The sequence below is a fragment of the Stegodyphus dumicola genome, chromosome 8 (assembly GCF_044657685.1).
Source record: "Stegodyphus dumicola isolate Sdum_Otavi_A_Nest chromosome 8, ASM4465768v1".
Classification (NCBI taxonomy): Eukaryota; Metazoa; Arthropoda; class Arachnida; order Araneae; family Eresidae; genus Stegodyphus; species Stegodyphus dumicola.
Window position 1 is genome coordinate 69,723,025 of NC_140775.1, and position 19,922 is coordinate 69,742,946.

General features: G+C 32.2%; 1 protein-coding gene across 2 annotated transcripts in view; it reads right to left on the reverse strand.

The window, feature by feature from the left end:
* Cpsf100 (cleavage and polyadenylation specificity factor subunit 2) overlaps nt 1-19,922 on the reverse strand; it is a 108,390-nt gene that overhangs the window by 50,398 nt on the left and 38,070 nt on the right. For both annotated transcript variants that reach the window (XM_085821978.1, XM_085821979.1), the window contains exons 8-10: nt 18,299-18,421; nt 9,585-9,752; nt 1,455-1,558 (exon numbers count right to left, since the gene is read on the reverse strand). In XM_085821978.1, the coding sequence (XP_085678104.1) occupies nt 1,455-1,558; nt 9,585-9,752; nt 18,299-18,421 (395 nt within the window). The remainder of the gene's footprint in view (nt 1-1,454; nt 1,559-9,584; nt 9,753-18,298; nt 18,422-19,922) is intronic.

Sequence of the window (19,922 nt, forward strand, 5' to 3'; positions counted from 1 at the left end):
AGAGCCCAATTAATTTTCAGTTCTATCAAGGATTTCGCATTTTGCTGCCATGCCTGCCCCCAAAAAACAAGATCATCTGCAAAGAGCACACAACTGGCATCTTTAATGGCATCTAAGGCAGAAATTAAGTCATTGATGTAGATATTAAACAATGTGTAACTTTCAACTGCATCGTGAAGCAGATGGAACATTTAGAGAAGTCATTACCAAATCTGATCTTGCAAATATGTTGAACAATGAAAGACCTTATCCACCTACACTTATTTCCACTAACTCTTGCACCAAGTAATTTTTGGTGCAGTTTCTCTCTCCATCCATATCATAGCTGCTTTTAAAATCAAATAAAAACTGCTATAATATTTCGATTGTCCAAAGCATCCTTTACAATTTGAGATAAGCAACTTGATCTGATGTTGATAGGTTTTGATATCTGACATCACATCAGAATTTTCTAGATGACATTTTTGTTTTTGTATTGTCTTAAAAGCTTCTCTGCTCCTGTGACAACTCTGAGAACTTTAATATTTCAACTACTTAAAAACTGCTACATGAAAAATTAAGAAAAAATGTTTTCACACCTTCAAAAATTTTCACATTAAGCTCAAAATTCTATTTAAAATCATTTTTATCCTTAGGCGCATATTACATAAAAGCAAAGGGAAATAATATATAAATATATATGTGTGTACAATGATTTGATTATGTAGATGGCTTGTTGATTCCCAAACTGCACACACAGGCTAATACAGCTGAGTAGATGGAAATGATAGACTTGCAAACAGATGTGGTCGAATTAGACATACTTTTATTATTGAATAAAGCATCTCACAATTTTGAAACTTAGCCCATCTTCAAGTAATGAACAACAGGGCAAAAAGAGCAGTTCATCGAAACCATAGCACAAAAGAAGGGTGAAAGAGAGGGCATAGCTTGATTGCAGCGGTACGTATAATAAAATTTGTCCTAAGAACTGTATGCAGTGCAGAAGGTTAAGATGACATAATGCAGAATGTTTTCTTATATGATGCAGTATTGAAAAAGCTATTATTATTTTTAGATTAGAGGGGGAAAGTGCCCAAATTAAAAAGAGGAATTAAGGGCTTATAGTTAATTTAATATATAATTCATAGTTACATATTTTTTATCTTACATATGCATATCTTTTTCATTTTCAGTCAGTCAGACTGCAAACTCATCAGCTTTTTAAAAAGTGACCAACTTGTATTCAAGTAATATTCCATGAGTAAAATAAGATAAAATGCTTTTTATTTATGTACCTGGAATATTTCTTCATTCTGATACAGTAACACTAACAATCTTTGCATAAAAATGGGAAAGATGCTCAAAAATAAAAAACAGAAACCATGAGGACAGTAATTGCAAGAAGTTAAGAATATATATATATAGTTTTAATATTTTAGCACAATACTCCATATAACTAAATACAAACTTACGCTTCTTTTTCAGCTCGATGCCTAGCTGCTTCTAATTCCTTTTCTTTTTCTTGCTTCAAATATTCTTCCAATTCTACTCCCTCCAAACGAACTCTTCTACGAATCTATACATTGAAAAAAATTTTGATATTTAAATAAATTAAAAATTAATATTTGTTACAGTTCCAAAAGTACATATATTTTTTATTTCTTTTTAAACAACAAAGCTGAACATAACATAAGATCTGAAAAATTTCCTCGCATATTAGTTTAGATCTCTTTTCTCTCAATAAAAATACAAGTATTCTCCCTAAAAAAGGCATAAAAAATTATACCAAATAGTTTGGCTACCATTTTTTACATAAGTATCTTGCTCAATGTTATGACTTGTTCTGTTTATGCATGAATAAAAAAATTATATAAAAAGTAATACACACACACACATATTTACTTTTGTTTCATTCTACCCAATTTAACTAATTTTTTTTAAACTTCAGCACGCATTGCATTACTGAAAATTATACCGAAACATGTATGTATGGCTCTGAACAAAATAGCATTTTAATTTGGTCTCATTGAAAGGAATGAATTATTACAGACTTGCAAAGCATTCTGCAATGAATCTTTCCCATTCTGGAAGCTGTTTTATAATTTACTTCCTGGTTGAGTTGTATTTACTCTTGAGCTATTGTAGCAGCACCTAGAGAATACTGAGGGCTAAAATCAACTATACCAGGGATATGGCAGCATATCATATCCACTTATGTTACAACAGTTTGACACTGTCTTCATATTTTCTGCAAAAATTTAAGAGCTCTGACACCAATACCTATAATAAGAAATGAATGATAATCATTTGTTCCATGGACTGAAGAATGTGCTATTCACTCAACACTCTGACAGGTACCATACACGAGTAATAAAATCAAGTTCTCAAAGCACTGTAACATATAATACAGTACAAAGTCCGTAATCCGTACTCGTTGGGACTTCGGCGATTCCAGATTATAGATCATCAATTTAAATCTGGTAAGATGGCATGCGGAAATAATACAATTAAAAATATGAAACCGTAACTTATGAAATAAAGAGCAATCATGATCTAAAGGGTATCAAAATAAAAACTTAAAAAAAAAAAAAAAAAAAACCGCAGCTTAATATTTATTATTTATTTGTTTACTTTAGTAAACATTTCTATCAATGTAAGTTGCTTCGTTTTTTGTGCTAATACTTTCTCTTTAGTTCTATAAACAGACATAATTTCTTATTCAGTTACAAAGTTCCACTGTTCAAGTCCTGCAATTGCTGTGTCGAGAATACCAACTAACTTGTCAATCAAAATTTTTTCGTTTTCAATAACGTTCTCTTACTTTCTTCACTATCGGAAGCGCGCATGGGTAAATGCTTTACTGGCTTTACGTACATGTGTAGTGGACGCATGCATCAAACATGCATGCGTAAGTTTGTGGCTTTGACGTCCGATTAGAGACCGGATTAGAGTAGGATGTGCTGTAGTATTAATACCTAAAATCATTCACTGTGCTGAAAGAATCTATGAAATATGCAAGAGTTGGAGCACACTAGCACATTCAAGTGTTTTAAATATATAGCTTATTTAAAATAAAATAAAAAAATACTTTTAAACTATAAAGTCCAAGATCTGAACTGCTCAGGGCTTCGATTCCAGATTTGGGAATTTTCTAGATTTTAGATCATCAGTTTAAATTCAGTCAGTTGATATGCAGAAATCATAAAATTAAAAATCTGAAGTAGTTGTTTATGAAATAATGAATCATTTATGACCTTGAGAGAAGAAAAATTTGAAAAAAATTTTTTTTTCTTTTATTAAACACTTCTTTTAATGTAAATTGTTTTAGTTCCTTCATTTTTTCTGCTAATACTTTCTCTTTAATTTTATAGACAGACATAATTTCTTGTTCAGTTTTAAAGTCCTGTAATACATGTTGAAACTTCCCACTAGATTGTTAATCAAAATTTTTCCATTCTTTACAACCTGTCACTTTCTTTATTATCGGTAGCAATATTTCCCGGATTTGGAACCATACTACAGATTTTGCTATCCATTAGTTGATTGATTATTGAGGCAATGTCATCGAAATGGAATACTCCTGTTGTTACAACTCGAACTCGAAATGAGCGAAAATTTCTCTTCTGCCAGTGGCAACGAGGAGTTGAAAAAACGAACTTGGAAGAGAGCAGTCGCTCACTCGGTTTCTCTCGATAGAATTTGATATGAAGGGGGGATAATCCCCATCTTTTGATTTGACATTAATCTCGAATTATGTATATATTGTAATATAAAAGATGTGTGTAAATAAAAATCATTAAGACTTAAATGAAATAGTGATTTGAATTGAATATACAAATCGAAAGCTCTACCAAATAGAACTATGGATTACAGAAATAACATATTTTAGTAGTGCCTTCACCAAGGAACATTTGGATTAGAATTTCAAAGATCAGCAGATGGATTACCTGTAAACAGGTAAGCAATTCCTTTTTCTTTGAAAATTTGGAAAAAAATAACTGAGTTTCAATATTGTGATTAGTCAATTTTAAACATGGAAGCTTTAGACAAACTGAAGCAGAAACGTACGAATGAATGCAGTAGCCTTACGAAATTAATTACAAAAATAGAATCTTTGTTATCTGAATATATCGGAAACACAAACATTGAGGAATTGCAGGAGATGAATGAAACAATTTTCAAAAGAGAAAACACGTTGAAAATGTTGAATTCACAAATTGAAACTCAGTTAAATGATGCTAAAGAATTTGAAAAAGATGTTTCTGCAAGTGATAAATACAATGAACAAATTATGTCTGCAAAGTTTAGAGTTAAAATAAGATTAAATAAATGTAATGAAAATTTGTCTGTGAAAAATGCATCAGATGCAAATTCTTTGAACACTTCTGTTTCTGAAATAAATGTATCGTCATGATAATATGAAATTGCCAAAGTTAAATATTCCAAAATTCTCAGGAGATGCAGGAAAATGGTCAGAATATTTTAATAGTTTTCAAGCTGCGATTGATCAGAATAAAGCGTTAACCAAGATCGAAAAATTCGTATACTTGAAATCATTATTGATAGGGCAAGCATATAATGTTGAAGGATTTCAGTTAACCGAACAACACAATTACGATTCGTGCTTCGAACTTTTAGAAGAACGCTTTGGAAAACCAGAGAAAATTATAAAATCACATATGAATAATCTTTTTGGACATAGAACCAGTTAAAAATTCTTCTAACTTAAATGCACTAAGAAGATTACACGACGCTTGTGAAATAAACATTCAAAGCTTAAGTAATTTAGGAGTAACTTCAGGTCCGTACGGACACTTGTTAAATCCAATATTATTGAAATTATTGCCTCATGATTTGATTCTCGAATATCACCAAAAGCGTGATCCAAAAGAGGAATCTGATGTTACAGGTTTAATTGCTTTTTTGAAAAACGAAATTGAATGCGGCGAACAAATGTACGCAGTTAACAAACTGGAACCAAAATTCGTTCCATTGAACGGAAAGAATAAATTCGACAAACACAAAAGTAATTATAAATACACAAAAAATTAATTTAACTCTAAAGTTAACCCCTCGTCGGCAGCAGAATTATTAGGTCCCGTAAAAAAAGAAAATTGTATTTCTTGCAAAAATAACACACATAATAGTGAAAAGTGTAGTATGAGTGTAAATGAAAAACGAAATGTACTCAGATTACAAGGTCGATGTTTGTCTGGCTCAAGGTTATCGGTTTTCCGATTGCTCTGAGAAAAACTCTTGTGTATACTGCCACAAAAAACATAATGCAACCCTTTGTTAGAAAAATGAGAAAAAACCCAAAGCATCGCAATCAAAAGGAGTAGAAAATTCAACGTGCAATATTATTAGCATTGGTAGGAATAAAATATTTTTACAGACGGCGACAGTAGAACTCAAAAGTAGGTCACACAATAAATTAGTTCGTTGTTTATTTGACAGCGCTCGTCAACACTCGTATATTCAGAAACGTCTGTCTAAACAACTGGGATTAAAAGTCATGGGAAGGGAAGAAATAATGATTCATTTTTTTCAGATCTCAAGTGCCTACCAAACAGAACTGTGTGCGAGTAGAAGTAAAAATAAAAAACATTTTCGATAACCAGGAATTAATTATTCAGGTTTTAGAGACTGATGAGATATCGAGTGCTGAGCTAGACTATCCTCCGCAAAATATTAAGGAGTTGTTAAAAGAGAGGGGAATAATTTTAGCAGATTTTGATCACGAATCTTTAGATAACAACAACGTATCTTTACTCATTGGAGCTGATAATTATTGGAAATTAGTAAGACAAAACTGAACGCTTGAACTCAACATTAGTTACAATGGAAACCAAAATGGGTTGGATTTTAATGGGAAAACTGTTTGATCGTATTGAAGATAAGGAAAATGTGACTAATGCCGTCACATTGACTTCTTTATTAATTCACACATCGAATATTGAAAATTTGTGGAAATTAGATTTATTGGGGATTCAAGAACCTGTTGAAAGAAAATGTAGAAAATAAATGGAAATTGCCGCATTGGATCATTTTAACGAAACTGTTACCTTTAAAGAGGGACGATATGAGGTTCAGTTGCCTTGGGTAACAGAAAAGGACTGTTTAAGTCAAAATTTCGATATTGCAATACAGCGTTTAAACAGTACGACACACCGGTTGATACAAAAGGGCAAATTCGAGGATTACGAAAATGTTTTCACAGATTGGTTAAATGAAGGAATTATAGCAGAAGTCCCTGAACACAAAATGAATAATCAGTGTCACTATTTACCACATAAAGGGGTATTCAAAGAAACTTCGATCACGAAATTGCGACCGGTTTTTGATGCTTCCCGTAAGGACAAAAGTTCACGCTCACTTAATAATTGCCTAGAAAAGAGTCCAAATTTGATGGAACAAATTATTCCTGTAATTTTAAGATTTTGCAAGAATAGAATAGGAGTTATTTCAGACATAAGAAAGGCTTTTTTGCAAATGTCAGTAAATAAGAGTGATCGAGATTTCTTATGATTTTTATGGTGGAAAGACTGACAAGGAAGAACTTAAGAGTTTTTAGACATAAACGCATTGTTTTTGGATTGAATTGCAGTCCCTTTTTATTGGCTGCTGTATTAAACCATCACATTGATCTAAATTTGTCTAAATATCCTAAAACAGCAAAAAATTTAAAAGAATCATTTTATGTAGGTAATTGCATTACATCGGTTCCCGATGAAGAGACACGCGATTCATCAAGGAATCGAAACAGATATTAGATTCTGCGTCATTTGATCTGAGAGGGTGGGAGCACACTTCTCTTTTGAAATCTGAAGACAGTATAGAACCTACTCTTGTATTGGGAATTTTGTGGGATAAGGAAGATGATAGCCTTTTCTGTGAGGTGGAGACTGCTACTTACAAACCAGTGAATCTTACCAGAAGAAATATATTGTCTGCGGTACATTGCATTTTCGACCCCATGGGTTTTCTCTACCCTATAACGCTAACACCTAAACTACTCATACAAAAGACATGGTTGTTAAAAATTGATTGGGATACAAATATACCCAAAGACTTAGGAAAAGAGTTCTATTCGTGGATTGATGATTTGTCACTTTTATCCAGTGTTAGAACTCCAAGGGCTTTAGATATAAATGGAAATGAAAGTCTTAGTCTTCATACGTTCTGTGACGCAAGTAAACAAACCTATGGATGTGTGATATATTTAAGAAAAGAAACAAGTGAAAATGTATCAGTGTATTTTCTTCTAGCTAAAAGTAAAGTGAGTCCATTAAGAAAAATGACCTTAAATCGTCTAGAATTATTATCCTGCTGTATAGGAGTCAGACTCGCAGCTTTTGCTTTACAAACATTCAAATTAGACAACGTTCCAAGGAACTATTGGACAGATTCGAGTACTGCTCTTTCTTGGATCCAAAGAGATGACCATTGGATGCCATTTGTTGCAAATAGAGTAAAAGAGACGAAAATTGTCATCGGAATCTGAATGGTGTCACATTCCAGGAAATTCGAATCCAGCAGATATACCATCACAAGGGTGTTCGATTAGAAGTTTTGTGAAATATCGCTGGTGGCATGGGCCAGAATGGCTTATGAAGAACGATAAAGAGTGGCCAACTAGTGAAGTGATTACTAACGAAGAAGAAATTATGAAAGAAAAGCAAAAGAACATTATTTTGACTTTGGCTAATATCACCGCTAAAAAATAGTATCTGATTTACTTTTCAAGTTACTTTAAATTGTGAGAATGATTTCTTGGATTCTACGATTCATAAATAATTGTAGACATGGAGGAAGAAATTATGGCAAAACCCCGAGTGTTGAAGAATTGGACATTGCTGAGAAGAAATTATTGAAGATCGTTCAACAAGAAGCATTCTCTAGTGAAGAACAATTGAAGGGACATTTTACTTTCAGAGATGAAGACGGGATTATAAGATTGAAAATGAAGATTTTGAGAAGACATGACGATGAAAACCTCCAGTGCCCCATTGTACTTCCAGCCAAACATGAATTAGCAGAAAGAATGATACAAGACTACCATTTACAACTTTTACATGCTTGCAAAATATAAATAATTTATTTATACAGAAATATAAATAAATGATGATTCCAGCAGACTGGTTTCCTCAAGTGTATATAATCAGAATTTTTGTAACTTTTATTTATGTGGTGGAGCCTCAGATCACAAACAGCTCACATCACCAACAATACAGTTCATGAAGAAATCATCTAATCTCATCACATTGGATGACAAAAAAATGCCCTGAGTAACAAACACTTCAATCAAAAACAAATGATTTTCAAAGGTGTTTTGAGGTAATCTATGAGATAAAATTAACATTCATGATCTTCTGAGATATCATTTTAATATTTCCCATTGCTTAGCTCTCAATAAAAAGACAGACAGTGAGTTATTTAGAGGACTACGAATTTGGCTTGGAGGAAGTTATGGCATTCTAGCTACAGACTTAGAGTTCTGACACTTAAGCACTTTTTTTTAATTATGAGATCACACCTCTAGGCAAAACCAATGGCTTGAAAAGTAGCAACGAAGATGTCAAGAAGTTATTTGAGGATCATAAAAATGAACTCTATACGAAATAGCTGAAAGAATTTCAGATAAACAAAAGTGGCTTGTGTCACTTGCTATTCCGAGGGTATTTCAAAGCCAAGTTAGCCTCCTTTCTACGAAATATGTGAAACCACCTCTCTTTCATTTCACAGCCCTCTTAAATCTCGTCTGCGAGGCCGGTGTTTTCCGTATTTTTTTTCATTTTCAGAAAGGATATCTTTTTGTGTTAAGCGATTTTTGTTTCGTGTTAAGAGAAACAAAATGCATGATAATATACAGTAGTTTGTAGGGATTGTTGTATTATTTCATGTTAACCAATGTAGTTTACTGTACGTCAACATCGAATATAAATAAATTTGTAAAAACTGTCCTTGTATAGAATTTTCTGGCATTTAAAATGAAAATAAGATAATGAGGAGATATGTAGCAGTAAAAGCTTCTGTCAATAAATCCAAAATTTCAATTTAGCACATTTTGTAAGCTACTAATAATGTTAATTCAACTGCACATAAATAGAATGGGTTGGTAGAATTAGCATGCATATTGAATTTAGTTAAAACCCTCATGTTAAGTTTTTGTCATGTTTTTCATAAAATACTTCAAACTTCAATGCTATATAAAACAATTCATTATTTCCACAAAAAATTCTGTATCATTTAACCACTTTTTTCATTTTTGACTTGCACTGCCATTATTTTCTTTATACATAAGTATATTTTTAATGTATTATAGCTTTACATTTAATAAATTCTGATTAAAAATTCTTACGTGATGGTTTAATTAGTTACTCATGTGTAAACAACCCAACTTTAATGCAAAAAATTACAAAAGTGAGAACATAAACATGATGCAGAAAAGTATGATTTATAATTTACATGACCAGATGTGCACTCACTTGATCCCAGATACGCACATTATCAAAATTCTGTTTTATTTCATTTATGCCAAATTTTTAAGAAACTTAAATCAAAATTCAGAAATTTAACCAAACAAAGAAAAGTATAATTACTTGTAATTCTATTGTCCTTTTTTCCGGAGATTCAATAAGTGTCCGTGCTAATGTACCAGGTAGACCTCGTGATGTAAGAATAATGCTATTTCTTTCATTGCCACACCACTGAATAAATAGCTCACGGGAAAAGCCACATTCCATTCCAGGCATACTTGCTAGCACAACCTAAAAAATAAATACATAAATAAAACAAGAAAGAGATTTCATACAGTACAGAATTAATTATAAGAGCTCTGTTTTGCAGGCGAAGTTGCTATGTTTAAACCTCGCGGTGAAATGGATTCAAAATTCTTGTAGTGGTTTGAGTTCAATGCATATTTTAATAGGGAGAGAGTTTCTTTCTTTGCTATAATTATTACAGAAAATCAGTGTTTCAGAGAAACTTGCTGTTGAAATTCAGGTTATTATTAAGACCTTGCAAAACCTTGATATCAACATTCATTTTGCTTACGTTCATGGACACTGGAAGTTTTGGAAATCAGAGAGCTGATGTTCTAGCAAAGCTAGGCAGAAAACATCACAAATCTTTCTCATTGAAAATGCTTTTATAGAAGTGATTTTATTGCTACTTGGAACAGAGAATAATATTTGGGCTCATCAAAAGCACAACGGACCAAAGGGCTTTTCCCTACAATTTTTCACTGGACAAAAGTTGATCAGTTTTCAACAGATTTTTAATTAAATCAAATTTTTGACTGGATATGGCAATTTTTAAAGCTATTTAAAGTGATTTGGACTGGCCTCAAGTGCTTTGTCCAGCTGCAGTGAGGATATCAAGCATATTCTTCTTGAGTGCATTCATCATATCCAGCAGCAGAAGATATCATATCCAGTATATTCTTTGCGTTTTTCATTATTAGAATGTGGGCAAGTACATTCAGCTCTTTTTTTTTTTTTTTTTTTAAGCACCAAATATTATTACCCTTTTCTGCCATCTGCATGAATGTATATATGTTTCTTGCATTGTGAAAAAAAGTTACCTAGAGCCATCAAATTTTGAGTAACGTAGTCTTCCACCTGAATATGGGCACCTGGAAGCCCGAATCTTGAATTGGCTTTTTTATCTATTTCATATTTTTTAAACAAATTTTTTATTAATCCATTCAGGACCAACGTCGCGTAGGCACGATGCAACGATTCCACTCTTGCCCAGCGTCGCTTATACATGAAGAGCTCTGATCAATCTCTTCAGCCAGTGTCACATATACGTAACTTGAAAATGGAACAATTTAAAAATTTTTTTTAAATGCCAGTAATTGGCGCTAAATAGTAACAGTTTTCACATTTGTTAAGTCATGTGGCTTTTGACCTTTATGTGTAAGCATTAGTTTCTGTTCTGTGCTTCTGGGTTTGACAGATTTATTGGTGTAAACAAACTGGGAATCGCAGCTCTTTAAAACACCGGCATGTTTGTTTATTTTATTAGGAATTTAATTTTTTTGTTGTCTTCCTTTTTATTCTTTGCGTTTTTCATTATTAGAATGTGAGCAAGTACATTCAGCTCAAATTTTTTTTTTTTTTTTTTTTTTTTTTGTTTGTTTGTTTGTTAGGAGAATGTGAGAAAACACATCTAGTTGACTATAGTGGGTGTAACATCGCCAAACTTCCGTGATGAAATAGTTGCCTTTTTTTATATTTATTTTAAAACTTAGCGTAGAGTTTCTAGGTTAATTAAAAAGTAACTTTTTAATTAACCTAGAAACAGAAGGGGAAAGATATTGGCTTTTCCGATGCATGATACATCTTACTTGATCTGCATATGTTCATCGAAAAAAAGCTATCATTGTCCTTTGAATTATTCCACGCAGAGCGGAATTATTAAATTAAAATTTAATTACCAACAGATAATTATTGTTTCATTTTCTTTTACATTTCATATTTGTAATTTTGTTTTCATGTATATAGATATAATTTTAGTATTTTGCATGTTTCATTTATTTCTATTAATATGATATTCTTTATATTAGTACATATTAAGAATTAGTATATTAAGTATGTAACTTCAAAACAGAGGTCATTATATTAATATGTTGATTTTATGTGAATGTTTTGGTAAAAGGCTTAATTGTTGAAAATGCGAGGGCAGGTGGCAACGTTCCATTTCGAAGGGTTTGATCCCATAGCTGCGCTTCGTTCTTCTCGCGCTTGTCCTCAAGGTGTTAAGAAACTCGATGGCTTCAAAGAGAGCAATGGCAATGTAATGTATGGAATAAAATACTTTTATCTCCAGCGTGCGAGACTGTCTATTAAAAATTATAATTATATACTGTTTTTAAATATTTTTAGCCCAAATGCTTCTGAAATGTGTATGTATGTGTAAATGAGAAGAAAGAAAGAAAAAAAAAAAAAAGAGCCCCTTTGGCCATAATATAAAATCTGCAAGCATTCTTTCTTTTTTTTCCACAAAGTATACCATTAGGCTTACACAAGTAAATTATACCAGTAGCAAAACAAACAAATGTATAGTAGCACTGCAAATGGGTAACATTTATTAAAAAAAACAATAAATAAATTAAAATGATAAATAAAGGAAGGAAAGAAAAATAAAATGAAATAAAAAGTGATAAAATAATGATAGCTCAATAATCTAAATTGAGAATGAAATTTCAAAAAGCAGAAATTGTCTCCTTAGTTAGGAAAATTTCAGAATAAATTGGAGGCCAAGATACAGACAGGTTCTTCAAATTTGAAGTATCTTCTTCTGCTGGATATGATGAATGCACTCAAGAAGAATATGCTTGATATCCTCACTGCAGTTGGACAAAGCACTTGAGGCCAGTCCAAATCACTTTAAATAGCTTTAAAAATTGCCATATCCAGTCAAAAATTTGAGTTAATTAAACAGCCATTTATAGTGATTCCATGTAAAATGCCATTTCGAGACTTATAGCCCTTCTGAGCTAATGACCCTTTGGGATAATAAAAGTCAGAACTAAAGTTTGAAATAGCTTGAACTTTATTGAATAAAAATATATCTAATCAATGAAAATGAATAAAAAGCATATAAATATTTTCAAAATTACTGAAATATAACACAGATATTCATTGCAAAAACATATGCAGTAAAATGCTTTTCACCACTTTCTATTCATTAGTACTTACTCCTAATGTTTTTCTACAATTAAAATGACGAAAATATGAAGATCTGCATTACGTCTTGCATTTTACAGTTTTCTGGCATTTCATACATTAATATAATCTCAAAATCTGTTCATTGATAATACAGCAATATTTCTTCCTTTATTTGTAATGTTATTTAATAAATATTTGCAAATCGAGTATTTTTTTATTGTACTTCAAATATTTTCAGATTTTCTCATGCAGTTTAATTAAAAATAAACTGATCACCAAATTTAAAGGATAACAATTGAGATAAAACTTAACTAATACTTAAATAAAAATTAATAGCAATTTGTACAAAAGCATTAGTTAACATAAATTAGTGTTTGCAATTGATAATTCGGAAATATTGAAATCAAAACCTAATTTATGGGAATTGGAAAATGATGGGAAAATTAAACCATCTCTTGTGAAAAAAAAATTTTTCTTTAATATAGTGTATGGTCAACTAGAACGTATTTACATACCTCACATCTTGATTTCATAGATTTTCCTAAAGGGTTGACTAAGTCTTGTATAACGGAATGTCACTTTTTAGCTCCTGGTTGGCCCAGCGAGGAATTTGATGTGCCGAAAATCGGCACCCTAAGGCATCCCACACATGCTCAATCAGGTTCAAGTTGAGAGGGTGAGATGGCCAATCCATTTGAGGGCTATCTTCTGTTTGCAAGTATTCCGACATCACATATGCTCAATGAGGCAGAGCATTGTCATCCATTAGCCAAAGCATTGGGACAATAGCACCCCTAAACAGTCTATCCTTGGGGTTCCAGTACCTCGTCCACATATCTCAGTGTGGTTATAGAACCTCCTTGAAAGATATTCAGCTTGGTGCAGCCATCTGCCACAATTCCTATCCAAACCATTAAAGCATGGTTGCGTAAACGGAATATTTCAAGCACATGGGAAGGCAAGTTGCATGTTCCTTCCTCTTTCTAGATCAAAACGTGTCTAGAATCACTGTTCAGACTAAAGGCCTCATTCAATTGAAACATTTAGTGATCGTTAGTCGTCATACGTCATCAGTTGCGATTGATTTTGCTGTTTTGGTATTCAATTGAAACGCAACGATCACTCTCAGCTCGCGATCGCTCGTTCTCATAGCGATCACTTGGAACCCATCATTCCTCTGCGAAAAACGATCGAATCAATATGGCGGCTGTGTTGTTTGTGCTTTCATGAGGACAGAAATCAAGTGCGCTAAAGAAAATGCTTTAGATCTGCTGAGTGAGCATCAACTTATATCAAAGTATAGGGTGTATAAGGATCCTAGCAAGGGCAGCCGACACATCATCTGTGTTGCATCCAAATTAAGTGCACTTGTTGCTAGTGGACATTGATTTAGCGTTGTGTTGTTTACATTTGTGTTGATGGATTGCTACCTAATTCAGAGAAATATGCGTGGATGCACTGCATCAAATTATTCATATCGTTCCAGAAATAACTTTAGTATGTTCTATTTCCCGACAAATGAAGAAATACGAAGAAAATAGGTAATTAATTCTTGTCCATTGGAATAGATTCCGATCGCAAGACCGTGCGCTTTTGAAGTAAGTTCAGCTTCGTATGTTTTCATAATTGTTAAAAAAATAAGTGTTCATGTTTCAGCGAAATGTGTATTATCATTTAAGTATTGCTAATTAATGACAAACTGATTTTATATGTACAAAATGAATATCAGAATGTGTATAGTCAATACACAGATACCGACGGCGATAAGTAGATGCTGATGTGATTTTCTTTATTGTTATTATCGCGAAAGAACAAAGTTTAAATAATTATATTATACATTTGATTTCAATTTTGTGCGTGATTATAACTACGAAGTGCACTTTTTATTTAAATTTTAATGCGGGATTCATGGTTTAAAATCGTATGTTATTTTTTTACCTTATTATATTGTCGCCAAATCTGTCAGTCGGCCTCCAATGTAAAAAAAAAAAAAAAAAAAATTTAAACATTGGATAATATGATTGAAATTATGCATTATATAATGTTTCCCTTAAAGTAACATTAATATATCGTATTTATATTCATTTTGAAGAAGGTAAGCATCAATTTAGGTATTTAACAAATAATTTTGACTGTATTTATACATCATGTAGACTGTATTTCCAGCTCTTTCATTTAACTGCGATTGCTGTCAATTTATTTCCAATGTATCAACATAAAATATGTTTTAAAATGCTGTACAAGCTTAGTCAGTGATTCTTAATTTAATTCAGACAATTTTTTATGTGTAATTAAAATAATTTAATAATATATGTTACTGTAATTTACTATTTTTGATTTTAATGTTTTAGAAATTTGCTAAATCAAGTTTATTTTTGTGTGACCTTGCATCAGAGGTGCCAATGATAAATCTGTTTTGGCTTTCACTGCTAAAGTTTTTAATGAAAAAAGTATTACTGATGTAAAAGAATGAAAAAATGATATTTACTTCCTAATCAGTGCCTTATGATATTGCAATAACTTAAAAGGCTTCTTACTGTTTCTTAAGTTGCATAACGTGTTTTCATAACTTCTTGTCATCTTTATATTTTATTCGTCTATGTTATCAAATAAATATAAAAGGTATGTTTCTAATTAAAAATTCTTCCTTTCATAGCAGTGTTATGTACCATGATGTGATATGTGTTGGCGTTTATTATATAGTTATGAACATTAGAGTTATTATAGAGTTTTATGTATTTATGAAATATATGTAATCTACATCATTGTGTATTATATAATTTTCCTTTTAGAATATATTACATTGTATTTTTTGAGTTGTTAATAGAACTAGGTACATTTTTCTTTTCTTTTGCTTTAAAAGGTCTTTTGAATCACTTTTTTTTCAGTATGAAAAAATTACTTGACCTATAGTTTTCACATGTATATGATTTATGTGAATGGAATGTGTCTTTTAGGTTAGCTGTTTTCATAAAAGAATTAAAATAAAATAATACCTTTGAAGAATTTTCATAGATAAAACTTTGAAACAATAGCGCTGAAAAGCCAAAGATGACACACCAAACGTGAACTGCAACCCTAAAGAATGGTTACGAGGAGTCAACCTGCACATCTGGTAGCTCTTTCATTGGTTATTTCGAAACAAACACAACTTCCGACCACGTGACAAACAGCATCGCGCATCAAGTAACCTCTGGCAACCCCTACGAGTTCGACTGGTAGGGAACTGTTTCAAATGAATACGAAAAATCATTCGTTTTCAAAAGTGATCGCTAATGCTGGATACAACGATCGCTGTTTCAATTGAATGAGGCCTTATATCTAGACTAATCAGTAAACAATACTTGGGTCCAGATGTCTTAGCTCCACTAAAGATGACAACAGCACCAGTTTAAATGGCTCCCTCTGGAAGCTTAAGCAGGACCCAAACCATTGGTTTTTGTTGCATACAGTCCAACATCATTAAGTCTTCATGCAGCAGTTGAATGGCTATTTCAGGTTCCTGTCTTAGCCCGAAAGACAAAACCTAATCTCTTGTAGCTGCTTCATACCGTCTTTTTCTGAAAATCAGACATCCTCCGAAAACAAGCCCTATTGTGATTTTCGGAACTTTTTGTAAAATAAGACATCCTCCGAAAATAAGTCCTATCGTGATTTTTAGAACTTTTTGTAAAATAAGACATCTCCCGAAAATCATCCCTAGTTAAAATAAAGTGACAAAAAGAATTCGTTAAAAAATGCTGTTGATTTATTAAGTATAAGTAATAATATGTTTAGCTTTCCTAATACTCGTATTTCAGAGAAATGTTTGAAACAAAATATTCCGAGAAATTAATTGTTTACCTCTACAGTTCGTTTCAAATTAATTCTTGGAATTTATCTTAACCAGTACACCATTGCCCCGAGAGAGATACGTTCACAGGAAAGGCATCGTCATCTGTTAGCGTGGGCAGACTCTCGTCGGGGTGAAATTTGGGCTGAACCGTAACCCCCGAGACATATACAACGCAGCGACCTTTTTTCAACCCCCACAGAATGAGTCGAAAATCAAAAGGGTAAAAAATTCATGGGACAAAATAACTGATAGTGATGTCTCCAATGCACTACGAACAGGCTACTTAAACAAGAAGTATTCATTTAACAATAGCTATATCGCAAGATATGAGAGATTCGAACCAATGATTCAACAGGAAATGGATTTAGAAGAAAATCAGAATATAATTCAGAATTTTATTTATGACGATGTTCCAGAAGAAGATGACATGACTGTAATTGAATAAATTTAAATTTCTGTATTCTGTGTAAAATAAATATTAAATAAAAATATATAAATATACTTTTATTTTTGCCCTTCCCCGAAAATAAGCCCTAGCGCGAATTTTGGACCAAAAAAAAAAAAAAAAAAATAAGACAGTGTCTTATTTTCGGAAAAAGACGGTACGTCTTTGGGCTGACAACGACAAAAAATGGTCCTCTGATACAGTTGTTACTTTGGTCATCCTTAACCAAGCTGTCTATCAACTGGTCCAGTGTTTAGAAAGCAACTCCACACCTTGGACATGACACTTCGAGGGATATTCAAATTGTAGGCGGCCTCCATTTATGTTTGCCCGCCCTCGATTTAACTAATTATTAGCCACTTCCGAACTTCACTTAAATGAATCCTTTGAACCATAACTGCTGAACGCTAATCACTCTCTGAAACCACATTCACTTTAAATCTACTTTTCTACAGACCGGAATTCCAACATGTGTCTGTTGCGCACCACATCATCAATCACCAAATTTGCATACTTCCTGTGTTAACATATGCGCAGGAGTTCATTTTGTGTTCAATTGTATTAAATTAACATAAATAATTTTAGCATTGGGCTTTGGTTGCAACATTTACTTAGTGAGTATATTTTTTCTCATTATCCTTTAATTTTGATGACCAGTATATTTCAAAAGATTCAGAATTACAGAATAGAGTGATACCCTTGATCTCGATTTAAAAAATAATAATAATAAATAAAAAAAAAGGTCTCAATACTTGCTGTACCTTTTAAAAAGAATCTTGTCATGAAAAGTGGTAAAATAAAAAATATTATTTTAAATAAGTACCTGCTGTTTTTCTTAGCTTGTTCTGAGATTGTTGGATTATTATATAATCTATATATAATAAAAGGAAGAATCTGTGTGTGTGTGTCTTTCGTTCATGCTGCACATAAGCTAATAGCTCCAGGGCTTTGGTACATAGATGCATCTAGACAAGAGGCATTGCCCGTCGAAGCAATTTTTTCAAAATTCGAATGAGGTTTTTTTTTTTTTTTTTTTTTTTTTTTTTAATTTTGTTTTTTTGGTGAAATCGCATCAAATCCATAATTCTCTCACATTATATCAGCAACAATGGCTGGGCCATTGTTGCTGATATATCCACTGACAATATTTCTTAGAAGGCATTAGCAACTATAATAGATAGATCAAACCAATGACCATCTACAATAAAAAAAGAGAGAGTTTATATATTCGTATATGTGTAAGTCACATAGCGCAAAGACAGACAGGTCCAGAGTTACAAAAATTTGGTACACAAATTGTCTGGACAATGAAAGTGTATACCTCGTAGTCCTATCTGTTAATATATACTTAAATATTACCTTGGGTTCAGGAATTTTACTCAGCTCCCCTAAGCTGTGACACAACTGAACATGCTTAAACTGAAATGGATTGCTCCTTTGGCCTTCAAAATTTTTCATGATCTTTTCACTCATCCATTCAACCTAAAATAAAAAGTTTTTTTTAAAAAATGGGCAAGTTTTAGGAAGGCAAATAAAAAACAAAACCAAGCTTCTATGTACTTAAAAGACCCAAATTTATATGCTTTAAGTACAGAAATATCAATAACATAGCTTCTGTCATTAGCAACTCATTACTAAAAATTCTTATAATTAGTTGTTTAAGAGCTTCTGTGAATGTATTATAAGTATTCAGTGCTGATTTTTTTCTTTTTGCCTACAAAAATGATTTTGGTCAGGTTTAATTTGTAAAACTGTTTAATAAATTAAAATTTAATATTAAATAATAGAAATACTAGGTACTGTCACTTAAATTTAAACCAAACACTAAGTAACCAACATATGTTGATCACAAATTATAAATTACTGTATTTGACGGCATATAAGACGCACTGGCATATAAGATGCACCCTTATTTAGAAAGCCACACACAAGGGGAAAAAAGTTTCAATAGTCCGCGTGAGAGCGAGATACCACAATAACTTAAAATGTGGTTTCTTTTAGTTCTCGCGTTTCATAAAAGCCAAATAAACAATCATTGAATGCAATTACCAAACATATTTTTATTAAGGAAAATTAAGAAACGGCAAGCTATTTTGAACATGATATGTAAATTTCAATAATGAATAAATGAATGAACAGCAAGCAATCAAACATAATACAAAATAAAGCAGAAACAACAAAAAACACAGATTCAAGGAAAACGTTGCCTATCATGAAATTAGATTTTAATCACTTTCAAAACCATAAAAATCCTTTTCACTATCATCATGATCGAAAACGAGAATATGTCATCACTACCATTTCCATCATCGCTATTATCACCTTCTTCGAATAATGCGTCGTCTTCTGTTCCGCCAAGAGCATTACTGATTCTGCACTTCTTAACGAACTTAACCTATTTGACCGAGCTCAAAAAAAGTTTTCTTGCGTGCATTTATAACAAACCTATGAAATGGTAGTATTTTTTCTTCATAATATGTTGGCATTTTCTGTGCAATAGTTGTTTTTGTGCGTATTGATAAGCCTTGCCTTTTCATGAACCTGTAACACAAGCCCTCAGATCCTGAAAAGTTCTAATTTCCATGTTTTTCTGCAAATCCTTTGGCCTCATTGATTATTATTTTGGTTGAAACACTTATCCCAGATTTCCTATCACCCATGTTTTTAAGGCATTTTCAAGTTCAGGCCAAGATGGAACTGGGCATCGAAGGTTATGTTTTTGTTTTTTAGCAGTCTTCAGTTAATCTTCCTGCAGTCGCCAAGTACGTATCATTTTTTCGGTAGGTGGTACACCGAAATGCCTTGCTGCTGCTCTCTTTCCATGCACTCTGGTGTAGTTTAACACTCCTAGTTTATATTGAATTGTATAGCTTAATACCTTGTTTCCTGTAGTCATATTTTCCAGGGTGTTTTTTTTAAACAAATAGTTTTAAGCATCGATACTGACACGTTTATACGGAGTAGCACTGATACCAACACGTGT